Source organism: Bos taurus, chromosome 13, assembly GCF_002263795.3.
Source record: "Bos taurus isolate L1 Dominette 01449 registration number 42190680 breed Hereford chromosome 13, ARS-UCD2.0, whole genome shotgun sequence".
In the NCBI taxonomy this organism is placed as follows: domain Eukaryota; kingdom Metazoa; phylum Chordata; class Mammalia; order Artiodactyla; family Bovidae; genus Bos; species Bos taurus.
This window is the reverse complement of record NC_037340.1, coordinates 31,644,602-31,663,034: the sequence shown is the minus strand read 5'-3', so window position 1 is coordinate 31,663,034 and position 18,433 is coordinate 31,644,602. Positions and strand designations below refer to the sequence as shown.

Sequence of the window (18,433 nt, the reverse complement as noted above, 5' to 3'; positions counted from 1 at the left end):
GACTCTGCACTTCTGCAGGGGGCGTGAGTTCCATTCCTGGTTGAGGAATTAAGATCCCTCAAGCTGAGTGGCCAAAAAAAAATAAATTATAAGGAATGCCTATTACAGCATTCCTGGAGAAGAGATAATCACAGTAATACAGGAAATTGGGACTTAAAGAAGTCTAGGAACTTATTGAGAGGAAATTTTCCTCCAGAACACACAATGGGCCATTAGAACTCATATTGCCTCCAGGCCAAACCCGCCCTCTTTTATTTATCTAACTTTATCCCTCTTCCTAAACTCTGCTCACATTGTGTGACCTATAGGAAGCTTTTCACGACCAAAGCACTTCATGCTCATTGTCCCAGATTTTGAAAGTTGATTAGAGATCAGCATCATTCTACCACTTGTTAATTTTATCACCCAAGGAACAGGTAAGAATTTTCCTTTATTGTGTGTCTAACATCAGTTCCTCAAGCACAAGTCTTTAAACATATCTGTAAGTAGATATGTGTTATATTAATACATTTGGGCTTCCCAGGTAACTCAGTGGGAAAGAATCTTCTAGCCAATGCAAGGAGACATAGTTCCATCCCTGGGTCAGGAAGATCCTCTGGAGTAGGAAATGGCCGTCCACTCCAGTATTCTTCCCTGGGAAATCCCATGGACAAAGGAGCCTGGAGGGCTATAGCCCATGGGGGTCACAAAGAGTCGGACGTGACTGAGCTCACGCATGCATGCAGATATATACATTTAGGCATCACATATAGATATACACACAGAAAGCCTGGGTAGTTTCTGGTGTTGAAACTAAATGAATTTGTTCCATTTCTATGTTGCTAATGGATGCAGCCCTTACATCCTGGCTGTTGTCTACACTTTAACCCCCATAGTAGAGTTTGTGCCACTCACGCTGCACATACCAGAACGCAGTTTTCATTTTAGTCAGGTTTTCGTTTTGGGATGTCTGTTTGTTAGAACTGGACTCACACATGGATATGGACCTGGCTGAACTCACTTTATGAAAAGACCTAGTGTCATTGCGAGTTATTTTATAACATCTATTTGTAAGTTTAAAAAGCAACTGAATTGCAAAGAAGCAAGATCTACCTAAAATGACCAAATTTAAAACTCAGTTTCAAGCATAAAGTTGAATTTCTCAAGTTAACCTAACCTTGATTTTGTGGCAGTTTGACCAATAAATACTTGGTCCAATACTTGACCAAAAAATACTTAACCAAAACATAAATATTCTCATGAAATTTAGTGAATTATTTAGATATTATCAAATAAGTAAGATACCACCAGAGTTTTCCAAAGATTTATTGAAGCAGAAACAAGTTGGTCAGATACTTGATGGAAAAAAGCAGTTTTAATGGTATTCAAAAATACTTTTTAAAAAGTATTCTAGCACAAGGCGTCTTCGGTAAACTAGATTATGTTGTAAACTTTTTTCTAAATCTTTTACGGGTGTTGGTTCAAGAACTAGGGCTTATTCCTATTCCAAATCTATCTTGCGCTCCTGAAAAAACTGCAGAAAGGCACTTGAAAGCTGTTTCTTTAAGATATGGATTTTTTTTTTTCCTTCTTGCTGGTAGTATTTTGCTGCACGAAGTATGTGCAGTTTTTATTCCAGATCATCGTGATGCTGGGAAGTTTCGTTGATAACCTGTTAAGAAAAATAGAACTCAACTCAAATACAATACTACATACTAATGAAGAAATGATCCCATTAAGCCTGTCAAAGAAAAATCCTAGGATATGGATATCATTTATGGTGAAAATTGGAAGATTACATTGGTTCTTTATGAAAAGGCTCACAGAGTGGGGAGAGAGACATATGTAAGATGCTCTTCACCTATAGGCAAAATATGTATCCAATAGGATGCTATGACTTAAAAATACTATGTGTGTGAAGAATGCCGTAATAATTGTCAGCAGCAAAACTTACAATTAAAGAATACTAAACTGTATAATAAGTACATTTGATGTGCAAGGGAAGATCACTTGAAGATTATAATACATTTGACCTTGTCTTTCCTGGCACAGAGAGGTAATGAGAAACTACTTAGCCATACGCCATGTCTTTGTATCACACCGTGACAAGGCCTAGGAGTGTCCAGGGAAGGCCCTATGTGCAGGATCAAAACATTCCTAATATTGACATAGTCGATATGAAATCATGACCTAGTCTCATGAATCTAGTTTAGGAAATAACGTAAGGAAACAGTACTCCTATTTCAAATTAAGCACCAAAGTAAATCACTAATTTTGGACAAAGGCAGACTATTATCTCACCTTCGCAGCTAGGAGCCAAATAATTAGTTGGATGTGGGTACTGGCTGGAAGAAGTACTATGCTCCTTTTAGGAGACATGATTGAAACTGAAACCTCCCAAATTAGCTAGCTGTATCTGACACAGATTTATGGATTTAAAGGCTTATCAATGCTGGCCTAAGATTATTTCTTTTTGATTTAAAGATACCAACCTGTCCATCTCTGGTTTCCACCGTCTTAATCAGAAGTGTCCTTTTTGAATGAGTGTCAACCAGAGGGAGTGAATCCAGATTGGTTTCTGAATAAAGAAAATAGGTCCAAAATGAGTAAAAATGAAATTTTTAAAAAGAAACAATTTTGTCCAAAAATTAGGTTTTTTGTTCATGATTGTTTAAGGCACTATTCCCAAAATAATTCTAAAAGATTATCACCAGTTTTCAAGCCCAGGGGCTAATGTTACTGAGATATCAGGATGGGATGGACTGTTTTAACATTTATTCCATCAGGAGGAAGAAAAATGGAGTTTCAATTTAACTGGAAGTACAGAATATAAAACTGTATTTGTTTGAAAATTATGGCTCTCCTAGAGAATTTTCCCTTTATGGTATTTTTCAATTTTAAAAATGAGTGTTTTATAAGCAGAATGGCTACAAGCTGCTAAAATGTTTCATAGGGAATTCCCAATGGTTAGGACTCCATGCTTCCACTGCAGGAGGCCCAAGTTCAATCCCTGGTCGGGGAACTAAGATCCTACATTCCACAGAGATTAGTCAACTAAATAAATAAATGAATAAAAATTTTCATAATGGATAATCAAATGCTTACCCCTCAGGTTCAGGGAAGAAAAGTTTGGAAGAGGCAGAGAAATCCTATAAAAAGAGAAACAGTCACATTTTTCATAAACAATGAGAAACAAATTTATACAGTTATTTTCATCAATTAAGAAAATTTATGCTTATAATTCATTGGTGACGGATTTGCTTTAGAAGAATTAACTCATGATTGGTCCCATTAGTACATTTAAATATTTTACTCCAAGCGTTTCCTACAAGGGACTGGAAGTACTGTAGCATGACTACTGGTTTTCACAGAATCAACTGCAGGTTCAGACCCCAGTTCAGGTGATTAACTAGAACAAGGAACTCAGTCTCTCTGAATTGAAGATTTCTCATCTGTAAAAAGTGGTCAGGAGCTACCTTGAAGTTCTGAATATGAAATGAATGGTGCGTGTACCAGCCCAGGGCAGCTGGAATTCACTCACAGGAGCCCTGTTCCCTACCTGCTCTCCTCTCCTTCCAGCAGCTTCCTGTAGGTGGCGATCTCGATGTCGAGCGCCATCTTGACATTCAGCAGGTCTTGGTATTCGCGCAGGTGACGAGCCATCTCTTCCTTCATGTTCTGAATCTCATCCTGCAGGCGGCCAATAGTGTCTTGGTAGTTAGCAGCTTCCACAGAGAAGTTCTCTTCCATTTCACGCATCTGGCGTTCCAGAGACTCGTTCTGCAGGAAAGATGAGAAAGGTGGCTGGTGTTATTTCCCAGAAACAAACAAAAACAGCTATTCCCCCAACCTCAGCGGTAAAGAATCCGCTTGCCAATGCAGGAGACTCAGGTTCGATCCCTGGGTTGGGAAGATCCTGTGGCAAAGGACATGGCAACCCAATCCAGTGTTCTTGCTTGGGAAAGGCCAAACGGAGTCACCATGAGTTGAAAACAACTGAGTGACTGAACAACAACAATCCCAACCATTCCAAACTATCTGCAATCATTTCCCCTCGTAGCAAATGGGAAAAACTCCAACTTTTGGTGGAAAATAATGTACCAGGTTCCTTCCTAGTGGAAACAATAATATAGGTAAATTAAAACCTTGGGATCTCCAAGTTCTTTTTGAATGAATCTGAACTAATTATTTTCTTGGGATTAAAATGCCAATTTTTCTCCCTTTGAACAAAGTTTTCTTCCAAGAGCACCCTCAGATTGGCCACCTGAATGGCTACAAGCTGGTGATCTGGCTTCTGTTCAGGAAGTACGATACTCACAGTCCCTTTGAGCGCATCCACCTCGCAGGTAAGAGTCTGCACCTGCCGGCGGTACTCATTTGACTCCTGCTTGGCCTGGCGCAGGGCATCATTGTTGCGGTTAGCAGCTTCAGAGAGGTCAGCAAACTGTCAGGGAGGAAGCAGAAACCCGGGTCAGCCACGGGCCTCATCCACAAATCCTCCAAGATTCTACGTGGCCTGGATAAATGAGAAAGCTTAAAGATGGTGAACAAAGAAATAAGTAAATAAGGTATGATGCCAATCAAATTTTACACTCAAAGTTCCAAACTCAACATCTTCCAGGATATGTTTAAATTTGTTTTGATAACCAGAGAAAATGAGGTGGAAGGCGGATGTTGAGATTTTCAAGCATAAATTCACTCTGCTGCCCTCATTTGCAGAGGGTGGAGGTCAAGAGCATAGTTTGGGGTTACCTGGAAGTAGGGTGACAGATGGCAGTGGGAAACGATGGGGGAATGTGCAAAGCACAGCAAGACATAAAACTTGAACAAGAAGAAAAGCCAGCTAAACTAGGGAGCTAAAAGGTACTTAGGAACCACAGACAGGTACAGCAAACAGAATGGTTTCCATTTGTTCTGGCCACACTATCTTGTTTGTACCTTGGACTTGTACCATTCCTCAGCCTCCTGAAGGTTCTTGGCGGCCACGCTCTCATACTGCTGACGGACATCACGCAGGGCAGCCGTGAGGTCAGGCTTGGAAACATCCATATCGATTTGGACATGCTGTTCTTGAATCTGGGCCTGAAGCTCCTGGATTTCCTGAGGAAAGAAAGATACAAGGTCAGCTGTGCCAAGTACGGGAGCAGCTTCACCCACAATTGTTCACAGACAGTGACTCTTCTTACCTCATCATGCAGTTTCTTCAAAAAGGCAATCTCTTCTTGCAAGGATTCCACTTTACGCTCCAGGTCAAGACGTGCCAAAGAGGCATTGTCAACATCCTTTTGAAAAGGAAAAAAAAAAAAAAAAACAGGACATGGAGGAAGATGCTATGAAGTCTGTGGCTTATCCTATTTGTTCATTTTAAATGAACCAGACAAACTTAGCCTCTTTACTATGAAAAGGGCATTGACAAATTTTATAACCTTTAAATAAGCTTGTAAATCACCCAGGGCTCCAATATACTGTTTTCTTCTCTTCATTAACCAACTTGAATTGTGATCCATTGAGTTGTACTCAAGGTGACCAATAAATATTTAAAAATAAATAACTGTATGCCAGCATAGCAGGCTGCAATCAATCATTACTGAGTTCATAGTTATCAGTGAAGTTTTCATTACTTTTTTAAATCTAGAAAATCAGTGTCACAGAATTTTAAATTTTTTTGAGGCAGGGGTAACATGGAATAATATTGATAGAATAACAGGAGCTGATCAGATTTCACACCTCCATGTGTACATGAGAACACAGAACAGAAATTTGTGCTCCTGAAGTTTCAGCACATAATACCTAAGCTCTCTTTTTGTCTCCTCAAATCTTCTGAAATTTTTTCTCAGGATCCCGAGCAATTTACCTGACATTCAAGTTACAAGCCTAGATCTTTACTACAATTCAAGATGTACACTGGCAAATATGTAGTTCAGCCAAATAAAGAAAAAGAAGTGTAACCCTGAACTGTATTTGCTTTGCTTTCTCTGGTAGATTTTTCTCCTGAAAGTCACCTATCTCATCCCACAAGGGTGTGTCCACATCTTTTTCACTTAGTACTATGTCATTTCAGTTCTTTAGCCTGTTTAAGAATGACTAATCAACATGCACATACTATATGTAAAATTTTTATTGCTCTGGTCTCCTCCTATGTTTTCACCATGTGTAAACTGGTGGAAAGATTTTATTTCCCCTCAGGGAATGTCTTGAGGATTTTTATATCTCTTATCTTGTAAGCCAACTTCCCTAGCGTCTCAGCTGGTAAAGAGTCTGCCTGCAGTGCGGGAGACCTGAGTTCGATCCCTGGGTTGGGAAGATCCCCTGGAGATGGGAAAGCTACCCACTCCAGTATTCTGGCCTGGAGAATTCCATGGACTGTCAGACACGACTGAGCGATTTTCACTTCACATATCTTGTAAGCAGTTATATTTGGAGTTCAGGTTAGTCTTAAAATGTAGACCTGTTTCTATCACCTTCATGGAAAAGTAAATGAGAAAGGGGTGATAATAAAATCATCAGTCTTGGGAAAAAATCATTTTTGCTTGTTGTTAATCACTGCAAAAGATAATTTACTATTCTCAATTTTCAAAAGTTCTATGTGTTATTATACTTCTTTGAAAAGAATATGAGTGGTTTTATTTAATCCCTAAATAGGAGGAACAATTTATACTAATATTATTTTATATGAAGCTACTACCGGGGAAGAAAACATTACAGACATGATGATCAGAAATGCTCAATGACTGAAATAAACCACACATTTCTGTGTTTAATTTGATAAATGCATTTCTGCTTCAAAATGTATTCTAGACTATCTGCCTGAGGGAGCTTTTAGAGCCAGTCCCAGTGAGTATTCAGGAGGAAAAAACTGCTGGCAACTAGTCTTCTAAAGTTGGGATCCAACTTTAAGTTAAAAATCCTTAAACGCCATCTATCTTTGGAGCAGGAAAACCATTTTTCTTAAAATCCTATCCTTCATTTTTAGGTTTATTCTTTATGGAGAAAATGCTAAAGAATACAAGGATTCAAAAAAGGAAGGCCTTTCCAAATGTGAGGTAGGACTTCAGCTTTAAGAACTTTTCACATCACATACTTCGAGTCTGGGCCAGATATTAGATAACGGGATGTTAGCAAATACTTGTGTCCAATTAGAACAGTGCTTGCATCATTACATATTCAATAAGAATGTAGCCTGTTGCAAAGCGTCTCCAGGAATACAAAGACTCCTATTCTTTCTGACCAGAGCCACCACACTTGCCAGAATGTCTGTATCTACATTCCATAGTGAAGCCCATAGAAACCATTAATACCTTTCAGCCAAGGGGACAGATGGCTCCTTTTCATCCTTATTAGATCACAAATTAGTTGTGCATAGCAATACTCTGTCTAACCTTGGGGCCACAATAGAACTTGCCGGCAAGAAAAGAAAATTTCTGGCTGAAGTTCAGTTACACTAAGTTTCCGATCCTCCCATCCATTTCACATCTAAAACTACAGGGCAGAATTGTGCTTTTTGTGGCCTTATAAAAGGTAGTCAACTTTGGCAAAACCGCAACCTAAATCAAACTGTAACTCTTCAAAATCAAAATATCAACGTGTTGCAAACACGAAACGGAAAAAAAAAATCATTTCTTGGGAAAAGAATCTTGAAACAAATTTAAAAATGTTTAAAGACCATGTCCTACGGAACGGTTTAATCATTCAAGGGCTTTTATCCAGAACTGCGGTCTCTCTGCCACTAGGGGGCTTGGCGCGCAGACGTGAAGTTTTGTATGATGCAGACTTGGGTTACGGAACTTTTAGAATTGCCCGTGGGTTGGCTGGGCGGGTGGCGTCCGGTGGCTTCGAGTAGGAACGGAATCTACCAACCTGTCTGAAAGACTGCAGAGTGCTCTCGGCTTCCTCTCTCTGAAGCATCTCCTCCTGCAACCTGAAACAGTTTCAGATTAACCACAGGGGAACCGGGAAACCGCCAGGGGCGGGGCGACCACACCCAAACACCCAGTCGTAGCGCAGAGACCCAAGAGTTGCTGCGCCACCTCCGCGCTCAACCAGCGACCGCGGCTTAGACCTGCTGTCTGTCCTAGGCAAGTTTTAGCGGGACCTTGGCCTCTGCGTGGAAAAGCAATCACTGCCGCCACCCCGACCTGCGAGACGCCCGCCACCACCCCACCGCGGAGGAGACTCTACAATCCCTTTGTCTCGCTCCCTCCAAGGCCCGTTGGCTGGCAGCCCGCCAGAGGGGGCCAGGAAACTTTTCTCAAAGTTTGGGGAAACCGCGTTCATCCTTTTCTAGGGCTTTAGCAGCAGCAGCAGAGTACACAGTGGTAGTTTTAAAAAGTCTGCAACTTGAAACGTGCGGTCTTGGGCAATAAGTAGGGGTAGAGGGAAAATGCTAACTTGAAAGATCCTGGTTCAGGGCGGGGCCCGTACCGCTTAAGCCACAACCCTGCTCCCTCGCTGTCCCCCCGGCAGCCGCCGCCCGGGCCACATCCCCAAGGGCGTGGCAGCTCCGGTATCCACTTCATCCCTCCCTCAGCCCCGCGTGGGCGCCTCCTTACTTCTCCCGGAGCCTCATGATGTCTTCGGCCAGGTTGTCGCGCTCCACCTCGACGCGGGCTTTGTCGTTGGTGAGCTGGTCCACCTGCCGGCGCAGCTCTCGCATCTCCTCCTCGTAGAGGTCCCCCAGGCGCGACTTGCCCTGGCCCTTGAGCTGCTCGAGCTCAGCCAGCAGGATCTTGTTCTGCTGCTCCAGGAAGCGCACCTTGTCGATGTAGTTGGCGAAGCGGTCATTGAGCTCCTGCAGCTCCACCTTCTCGTTGGTGCGGGTGTTCTTGAACTCGGTGTTGATGGCGTCGGCCAACGAGAAGTCCACCGAGTCCTGCAGCAGCCGCACGCCGGGCACGCCGCTCCGCAGGCGCACGGCCGAGGAGCGCGTGGCGTACACGCCACCCGGGGACGAGGTGTAGAGGGTGCGGCTGGTGGTGGGGCGCAGCGCGCTGCCCAGGCTGTAGGTGCGGGTGGATGTGGTCACGTAGCTCCGGGTGGAGCTCGGCCGACTTGCGGTGCCGGGGCCGCCGAACATCCTGCGGTAGGAGGACGAGGACACGGACCTGGTGGACATGGCTGCAGAGGGTGGTGGTGGACTGGGCGACTGCGGTAGCACGGACTGGCTCCGGAAGGAGAGGCGAGCGCGAGGGCGCGGTGGGTGTGGGCAGAGGGAGCGCTGCTGCGTCTCTGGCGCGGGGACACCGGAGCGAGAGTGGCAGAGGACAGGACCCCGCGCGGGGCGCAGTTTTTATAACCGCGTTAGGTAAGAGGGTTCCCTCCCACTGCCATCTCGGCGACGGAGTGCGCCAGCCAATGGGGAAGGCTGGGCGGGGGGTTGGGGCGGGGGCGCCCCGGAGCCGTCCTCCTCCCCCATCTTCCCCAACGGGGACTGAGCACAGTCCCGTTACTTCTTAGCTGGGCTGGGACTTTCAGGGGCTTTCCTGATGGTGGCCCGAGCTCTGCTCACCTCTGGGTGCTGATAAAGGAGGGGTCGCGCAGTGGTGGAGGGGGACCCCGCCAGGACTGGACCAGAGGGGTCCCGGGCTCCGCGCCAAAGAGATGTAGGAGGAGGCGCGCGGGTGGGAGGGGCGCGCCGCAACTCGGTTGCACTTAACTGGGAGAGAGTGAGTGCCGAGCCCCGCGGGCCAAGGAGCAGGAGGAGGGGGAGTGCAGGATCCCGCAGAACTGGAGGCGTGGAGAAAGAAACAAAGAGGGCCTGAGATTGGAGCGCGAGGTGGGGGCGCGCACAGCTCTGGACTCAGGGCTCGGGCCCCGCACAGGAGTGTGTGCACAGCCTGCTTCGAAAGGGGATCCGATGCGGACCCCGTCTCTCTTAGTCCTCTTGTCTTGGGAATTACTGTTCAGGGACCTAACGGGCTGGGTCCCCTTTGGACGGTGCGCGCTTCGAGGCGGCGGCTGAGGAAGGCCCGGGGGAGAAGGGTGGGGTCGCTGAGTCACTGCACCCGGCTGTCCCGCCGAGGGCTCGTAGCGGTACAGGGAAACCGTTAGACGAGATTGACTCCAGCCTCCCCGGGCCCGCGCGCACTGTTTGTTCGAAGTTTTACACAACTTCGAGCTGGGCCTCAGCTTTCTCGTGAGCAGTTCGCCTGCGTGAAGACTAGCGCGCCCCTGAGTTCTTAAGAACTCGCCAAAGCCAGATTTTGCTCCGATGTACAGGCTTCTCTGTAGAAAGAAACTTCTGCACACATACTGTAAGCGCCGAACGCGGGTCTTGGGCATCACAAATGCACTCCGGGGAAGTTCTTCTTGCCAAGTTCCCCCTCACTCTTCTCTCTGGTCTCCTCTCGGCTCTCCCCCTCCCCCCATAAAACCACACCCGGCTTTTAACAGGATCTGGAAGTTTGGGGTGAAGGAGGAAGCTCTGCGTCCGCAGCTGCACAATCAAATTGATCTCTGGTTTTTCTGCTGTTGCGGAAGTCGTTCAAGGTATAAACCTGCATTAATTATAAGAATGAATTAGGTGATTCTTTAAATGTTTAATTTGATGAATGAAAGGCAGTTAGTTGATTAGATGATTAGTTAGAAAGGCAGTTAGTTAGCCTCAGATGATAGAATGTTTGCAGGAACTGGATTTATGTGTTCATTTTTTGTTTAGTGATGATGCACCCTGCAGGATTCTGGTGTCTTGTCGGGGAAAAGTCACTGGTCCGTTGGTCGATTTTCCAGAAGAATTCCTGCAGTTGGACTTAAAGTAAGAGAAACAAAATTGAGTACCGGGCAAAATGATTTGGTGTAGGGTGCCAAGGGAGTGCTCAGACTCCTAACACCAAAATCTTTCTAGATAAATCCCTCAACTAGGTTTTTGTTGCAATGTTCGTAGCACGAAGAACATAATGGTTACCCGCAAAGAGAGACAAAGAAAATCCAAGACAGTCTTTTAGTGATACCTACAGCAATTTAAAATTCAGAGGTTTTTTGTTTGTTTATATTTACAAGACTGAAGGAGTATTGAAAGGATTAACCCCCAAACCACTGTTAAAAGCATCTTGATTCTGTAGTGAATGGGGGGGTAGGGTAGGAAGAGGTAAATCCTTTTCTCTGATTTTTGTTTGTTTATTTGTTTTGAAAGGGGAGTACTGAAGGTTACCTGGCATTTAAGAAAAATAGTTTGGAACCAAATGAAGGGTTTATTTCTGTACAAGCCTCTTTTAGGCAATATTTTGTTTACCACATTTCAGTTCTGTCAAATCGAGCTGACAAGATTGAGCAGCAGAAGCCCTGGTGGTACCGCTCCCCTGTTGAGGACATCCTTAACTCTCTCCTTCTCTGGAAGGCTGCGGGTCCTTCCTGAGCATTCCTGGGGCATGGCGCCCTGACAGACCCGCTCAGGCTCTGTGTTACCCTCTAACTCTCTGAGAGCCCTTTATTCAAGCCACTGCTCAACAAATGTCACCATTGTGAGTTTGCATGGAACCTTAGGATGAGAAAAAAGCCATCTCCCTCTGGGGGAAGGGAGGGTGAATCTTACTCCCTCCTAAAATGCTGATCCCAGGGCAATGCGCTGGTGCTGTCAGAGGACGCTTGCTGTCTGACTCACTACGGAAAATGAGGGCAAGGCCCTGGTGCGGTGTGGCAGGGTGCCCTGTTGGTGACCACAGCAAATTCCTCAGGCCTATGGTGGCTTCCTCTGGGGTGGCCGCTGGCCCTCCTCATCATCTCAGGGGCATCCCTTCTCCTTTCTAACCTGTCCCCTATCTGTATTCTCAGGATTGTGATATGTTCACTTGCTGTCTTGAGTAGACTGGGCAACTTAAGCAACAAACATTTATTGCTTCCAGCTCTGGAAGCAGAAAGTCCAAGATCAAGGTGCCAGCCAATTTGGTGTGTGATGAGAGTCTGCTTGCTGGTTTGCAGATGACCTCCTTGTTTTGTCCTCCCTTGGCAGAAAGAGTGCAGGTTGTGGTCTCTTCCTTTCTTATAAAGGACACTAATCCCACCTTAGGGGCCCCACCCTTGTGACCTCATCTAAACCTAATTACCTTCCTAAGGCCCCAACTCCAAATATCCACACACTGGCGATTAGGACTACAATATATAAATTGTAGGGGCCAAAAACACTCAATCCATAGTACTTGCCATACAGCACGTGTACACACACACACACAGATATACAGGATCCAATATGTCCTTCTCATTAGAAATTGCCATAGCTTGGGGTGGACTGTAGAGTGTAGAAAACTGAAGGTTACTGAAACACTTCTACTCAATTCATGCAGAATGCATGAGACTTTGGAAAAATTTTATTTCATTCTGAGGTAAATTATATACCACCCAGGATAGTGCCTCAACCAAGGGAGGATGGTCATCCATGGAAGGAATCTATCTTTCTGAACTAATATCCTTGAACATGGTAACTAATCCTGCTCTATCTGCACCCCTGTGTTCTTAGTACCTTTTGGAAGTAAACAGTGCACAGATATCACTTTCTTGGTTTTCATATTTATTTTTTGATTGCTGTGAAAATCTATCTCCAGAGTATTTTTGAATGCTGGACTCTGAAGCATCTTCAAACACTGTGTGCTGCAAGTTGTCTGTAAATAAGGACACAGTGGACCAGTTTGTAGGCCAGGCATAAACATGACCAAATCTAAAGTACTCAACAGTGATTTTGGAATTTGCAAGCTGTGGTGATGTCAGTTGAATTGGGCAATTTGAGCTGACAGACCAGCCAGCCATGTGGACAGGAGCTTAGTGGCCTGTGGAGGCTTTAGGAGAGCTGGGTGGCAGGAGGTCGTGCCAAAAGAGACCAGCTTCTAGCTGGAGCGCCTGGACGGAATGTCAGCAATGAGAAGATGTCTAATGTGACAGGGTGAAACCATGGCAAAATCTAAAGGGTGTGGTATTAAAGATAATAATAATACTCAGTAATGTTAGTGCTTTAGTTTTTGTGTCTATGGGATGACAGGAAACTTGAATTCGTTTAATTTAACTGAATGCTCTTCTAGCATACTGCAGGATATAGTAGATGGTCCATTTTAAAGACTAGGCAACTAAGAAGCAAGCCAAAAATCTGCCCATGGTGATATAACTAGCAGTGGAGGCAGGAAAGGGGCAAGCATTTTCTTTTAATTTTTATTGGAGTATAGTCACTTTAAATGTTGTGATAGTTTCTACTGTACAGCAAAGTGAATCAGCTGTTGTTGTTCAGTCACTAAGTTGTGTCCAAATCTTTGCCACCCCATGGACTGTAGCACAGCCAGGCTCCTCTGTCCTCCACTATCTCCCGGAGTTTGCTCAAATTCATGTCCATTGAGTCAGCGATGCTATCTAACCATCTCATGCTCTGGCCACCCCTTCTCCTTTTGCCTCCAATCTCTCTAAGCATCAGGATCTTTTCCAATGAGTCAGCTCCTTGCATCAGGTGACCAAAGTACTGGAGCTTCACCTTCAGCAACAGTCCATCCGATGAATATTCAGGGTTGATTTCCTTTAGGATTGATTGATTTGATCTCCTTGCCATCCAAGGTACCTTCAAAAGTTTTCTCCAGCACCACACTTTTAAAGCATCAATTCTTTGGTGCTCAGGCTTCTTTATGGTCCAACTCTCACATCTGTACATGACTACTGGAAAAACCGTAGCTTTGACCATATGAACTTTGTATCAACTATACATATACACATACCCCCTCTTTTTTGGAATTCCTTCCCATTTAGGTCATCACCAAATACTGAATAGAGTTCCTGTGCTATACAGTAGGTCCCCATTAGTTATCTGTTTTATGTATAGGGTTGATAGTGTATATGTGTCATTCCCAATTACCCTTTCTTCCCATCTTCTTTACCCCCTTGGTAGCCATACATTTGTCCTCTACATCTGTGTGTCTATTTCTGCTTTGTAAATAAGATTGCCTATACCAGAGAAGGCAATGGCACCCCACTCCAGTACTCTTGCCTGGAAAATCCCATGGACTGAGGAGCCTGGTGGGCTGCAGTCCATGGGGTCCCTAAGAGTTGGACAGGACTGAGCAACTTCACTTTCACTTTTCACTTTCATGCATTGGAGAAGGAAATGGCAACCCACTCCAGTGTTCTTGCCTGGAGAATCCCAGGGACGGGGGAGCCTGGTGGGCTGCCGTCTATGGGGTCGCACAGAGTCAGACGTGACTTAGCAGCAGCAGCATACCCGTTTTAGGGGCAAGCATTTGAATTGAGCCCTTTCTGACTCCAAGTGCACTTTTCTCATTGGCTTGATGACATTTTGCTTGCTATTAACTAATTTAATTCACAAAAATTATTTAGGGGCGTACTGTGTTTCAGGAGCTGTAGGAATAGGATAACTACCAGGTTATGTTGTGAAGGAGCAGCTTCCTAAAGGAATTTGACAGATCCTTAGAATATCATGTTTTACATTATTCAAATGATGAAACAGTGGTTCATAATACATAAGAAGGGAGTTTGGTTTTCACTTGGCTCTAAATTTTTACCTCGAGAGTGAAATATTTTCACCTAGATTTCTTTCTGTCTCTTCAAAGACATCATTTTCAAAGTTAGACTTAACTCATCCCACACTCTAAACCCCATGAACTACTACAGCTTCCCCTTCGAACTTCCCTGTCTATATAAGGCAACACAGCGAGCTAACAAGACTGGAAACTTTCATCCATCCCACTTCCTTACCCTTGGATGGCTCAGATCCCATGGGTGTCCTGTCCACTGCTTTCTGCACCCTCTCCTCTCTTACATCACTGTGACTCATGTCCAAGCCATCATATATCTCATCCCTGCAATACGGCAATTGGCTTCCCTTCTTCCAGGCTCTGCTTAATCCCACCAATGTGTCTGACTTTGAACCAAAACCTCTTTTTCTTAATAACTGCATGCTTAAGACTCCCTAAAGCTGCAAAGTGAATGATTCATTCCCTTGTTAGAAGGTAAACTCCATGACAGTAGAGACTTTTCTCTCTTTTGTTCACTATCTTATCTCCAGTGCCTACAGAGAAGCCTGGCACATTTATTGAATGTATGAATTAATGCATGAGTAGTTCATAGAGGAAAGGAGGAAGCGGGAGAGAAGAAGAAGGAAGGAAGGGTGGGAGGGAGGGAGAAAGAAAAGGGAGAAACAGAAGGCTAATACTAGTGCTGGTCTTTTTACACATGACCTCCTCTCATCTTTCCAGGGTATTATGATCCACAGCTTTCATTAACACACTCAGAACACATGTGTCGAATGTTTACCATGTTCCAGGCATCCTACTAGACAGTGGAGAATGTGGACAAGGCAGGTATAATCCATGTGCTCTTCGACGTAGAGCTGGATCCATGTATGCATGTGTGTCGTACAGAGAGACAATACTTAAGGAACAAATCAAACAATTACAGTTTGTAATAAATATAATGAAAGAAACATTTTTTTTTTCTTCAGAGGAGGTTGAGGCTCATCGTTTGACAGTGGCCTTTGAAAGCCAGGCTAAGTATGCCCATTCATCCTTACCTGCCACTGCTCCCCACCAGACAGTAATTTCAATGAGACCCTAAGCTCCTCTCTGTTCCATGAATACAGCTCATTTCCCCCTACCCTCACATCTTTCCTTATATTCCATTCATCAGACATAGGTACTTGTTTTTTTCACTGCTTGCAATGTTTCTTAATATATTCAGTAAGTTAAGAAACTTTTCATGCCTCTGGGGAGCTCATAGCCTTGAGAAAAAGTCAGGAACCACATGAAAGAGCTATATTATTAATACATAGCAGAGTGTGCTCAGTGAGTGCTCTGATGGAGGTATGAATAAAATGCTGAAGGGTTTATATGGAGACATGGTCACATCTATTTGGGTAAGATCAGAAACTGTATTCAGAAAAGATGACGTTTGAGGAGTGAGTGTGATTTCTACAGCTTATCACAGAGGATGCAATGCTGATGAAAACTCATAAGCAAAAACTGTACAAGTGTCCAGGTTCTGGGGACATGCAGGTAATAGTAAGAATCCCTCTGTGGCTGATTATGGAGCAGTTGTAAGGGAGAAAGGGAATGGAAAGCTGATATAGAACCATGCGTTGGAGGACTAAATGCCAAGGAAAGGAGTTTACAATTAATGTGGTGGGTAGTGGGATTTCATTGCAACTTTTGATGAGGAGAAAGACATGCTTGTGGCTGTGTTTTAAGAGGATTTTTCTGGCATATTGTGGAAGATGAAATGGGAAGAGCAGTCTGAAAGCTGTTTGCAATAGATTGTGTGAATGGTAAAAGCCTGATCTTGAGGGGGGTACAGTGATGAAGAAGGAGGGTGATTGTTAGACACTGAAGTTAGGAAGAGGGCAAGCAAGTCGAGGGCTCTGAGCTTTCTGGACTGATTAACTAAGAGCTGCTGCTGCTGCTACTAAGTCGCTTCAGTCGTGTCTGGCTCTGTGCGACCGCATAGACGTCAGCCAACCAGGCTCCCCTGTCCCTGGGATTCTCCAGGCAAGAACACTGGAGTGGGTTGCCATTTCCTTCTCCAGTGCAAGAAAGTGAAAAGTGAAAGTGAAGTTGCTCAGTCATGTCTGACTCTTTGCGACCCCATGGGCTGCAGCCTACCAGGCTCCTCTGTCCATGGGATTTTCCAGGCAAGAGTACTGGAGTGGGGTGCCATTGCCTTCTCCGATTAACTAAGAGAATAGATGCTTTATAGATGGAAGATATTTTAGGTGGAAAATTACTCTGAGATGAACGATAATTCACTCAGATCCATTTACCTGGAAGTACTTCCTTTCTGTAGTCTACATAGAGCAAAACCTCATGAAAAAGGTAGGGTATGGGGACTTTCCTGGTGCCCCAGTGATTAAGACTCCATCTTCTAATGTAGTGGATGTGGATTCAATCCCTTGCTGGGGAAACTGAGATCCCATGTGCTGCAGGATGTGGCCAAAATTTTTTTTGACGTTCCAAAAAAAAAAAAAAAGGTGGGATATGAATTGGGTCATGCAGTTTACTCCTTACAATAGTTCTAGTCTGTTCACATAAATCAGTACTGATTCCCTTAGATTGTTCATTATATAATTTGAGTGTGTTGGTCTGCTTTCCACCCGTTGGTACAAAATTGGGAGCTTCTTCAGTTTCCTCTAACATAGTTTTGAAAAGTTCAAAGACTTGGAATGCCTTCCTGTCCATCACTTTTATGCCTCCAAAAAAGTTCCACAGAAAAAGAAGCTTGAAGACAAACTTCTAGAATTTTCTTTGAAACTTTTTTTGGGGGGAGGCAGATGATCATTTCCCTTAAAACTATATAACTACAAAAATATTATGGAATTTGAGCTTCGTACAGATTAAACATGCTTTTCTCATATCACAAATGATGAAAAATTGTTCTGAAACACTATTGTAATGTATTCATCTGTTACCTCTAGACCTTTAAGAGATTATACATATTTGTGTTTACATATATTTTGTACATACATATGTAATTTTGATGTCCTCAAAGCCTAGGGCACCATCTCTAACTAAAGAAAGAGAAGGTGGTGAGGACGTGGGAGGGACAGAGGGTGTTGACTGCCGCGTAGAGGAGAACACCTAGTGCAGAGCAATCGTCCAAACCCATGTTGGACAAAGACATGAAGCCAGGCTGTCGCTGTTGGTTCATGGGGTCCAAAAAGCGAGACAGAAGCAGCCCACGTATAAAAACCCGGACCTTATTGGAAAGAGAGCTAAATGATAGCATCAGACTTTAGTTATGGGCTGAGTGAGACCTTAAGAGAACAAGCAGGTTTTGCCCTGTGTCCTATGATGTTGCCCGTTTTCATCAGAGAGAAGGAAGTCCTGCCAGTGTTAGAAAATCGGCCAAGTTGCTTTGGCATCATAGGAATTCACTCAGCTTATTTGGAGGAGGTCATCAAGTTCCTAAGGGATAGACTTTGTTCAGAAGATATTTTGGTAATGGGTCTAATTATAGTAACTTTGTTTAATAGCATACTTCTCTTTGAAAGAATTGAAGAATTAAAATAATTTTGAGTTCACCTTTATGATAACCTATGAAGTTGGGAAAGAGATCCTGACTATCTTATAGCCGTAGTCTCTTTGCGTATTTGGGAAGGATTAAAGAACCCCTTCCCACCTATCTCAAAACTAATGAATTGACCAGTCTTTCCAAAAATCTGGAGAAGCTTTAGCACTTCCATGTCACATTCATTTAGCCAGCAAAGTGATTTTTTTCAGAATCTTGAATATTTAACTTTGACTATGTTTGATAAACTCAGAGTTTAAAATATACCCCATCAAACTTTGGTCTCTGTGTGTGTTGAAAAAGATCAGTATGATTTGTCAGAGTTAGATATGAAAATCAGGGGGCTTCCGTGGTGGCTCAGTAGTAAAGAACCTGCTTTCCAATGCAGGAAACACAGGTTTGATCCCTGTTCTGGGAGGATCCCATATGCCATGGAGCAGCTGAACCTGTATACTGCCAACTACTGAGCCTATGCTCT

General features: G+C 44.0%; 2 protein-coding genes across 4 annotated transcripts in view; one reads left to right on the top strand and one right to left on the bottom strand.

The window, feature by feature from the left end:
* Nucleotides 1–1,289: 1,289 nt before the first annotated feature.
* On the bottom strand, nt 1,290–9,219 carry VIM (vimentin). The gene is made up of 9 exons (NM_173969.3): nt 8,529–9,219; nt 7,837–7,897; nt 5,166–5,261; nt 4,918–5,079; nt 4,298–4,423; nt 3,539–3,759; nt 3,085–3,128; nt 2,472–2,557; nt 1,290–1,651 (listed from the first exon to the last, which is right to left on the bottom strand). Exons 1-9 carry the CDS (start codon nt 9,089–9,091, stop codon nt 1,610–1,612), a joined length of 1,401 nt encoding a protein of 466 aa, NP_776394.2. The 5' UTR covers nt 9,092–9,219; the 3' UTR covers nt 1,290–1,609.
* A 38-nt stretch (nt 9,220–9,257) lies between these two features.
* Nucleotides 9,258–18,433, top strand: part of TRDMT1 (tRNA aspartic acid methyltransferase 1) — a 104,498-nt gene continuing 95,322 nt past the window's right edge. Inside the window, exon 1 of one of the 3 annotated variants that reach the window (XM_025000332.2) lies at nt 9,258–9,280. The gene's annotated coding sequence lies outside the window, so the exon portion shown is untranslated. Of the gene's footprint in view, nt 9,281–10,377; nt 10,465–10,639; nt 10,730–18,433 lie in introns of those variants that run through there. The other 2 variants (XM_015473979.3, XM_025000333.2) reach the window with 2 other exon arrangements.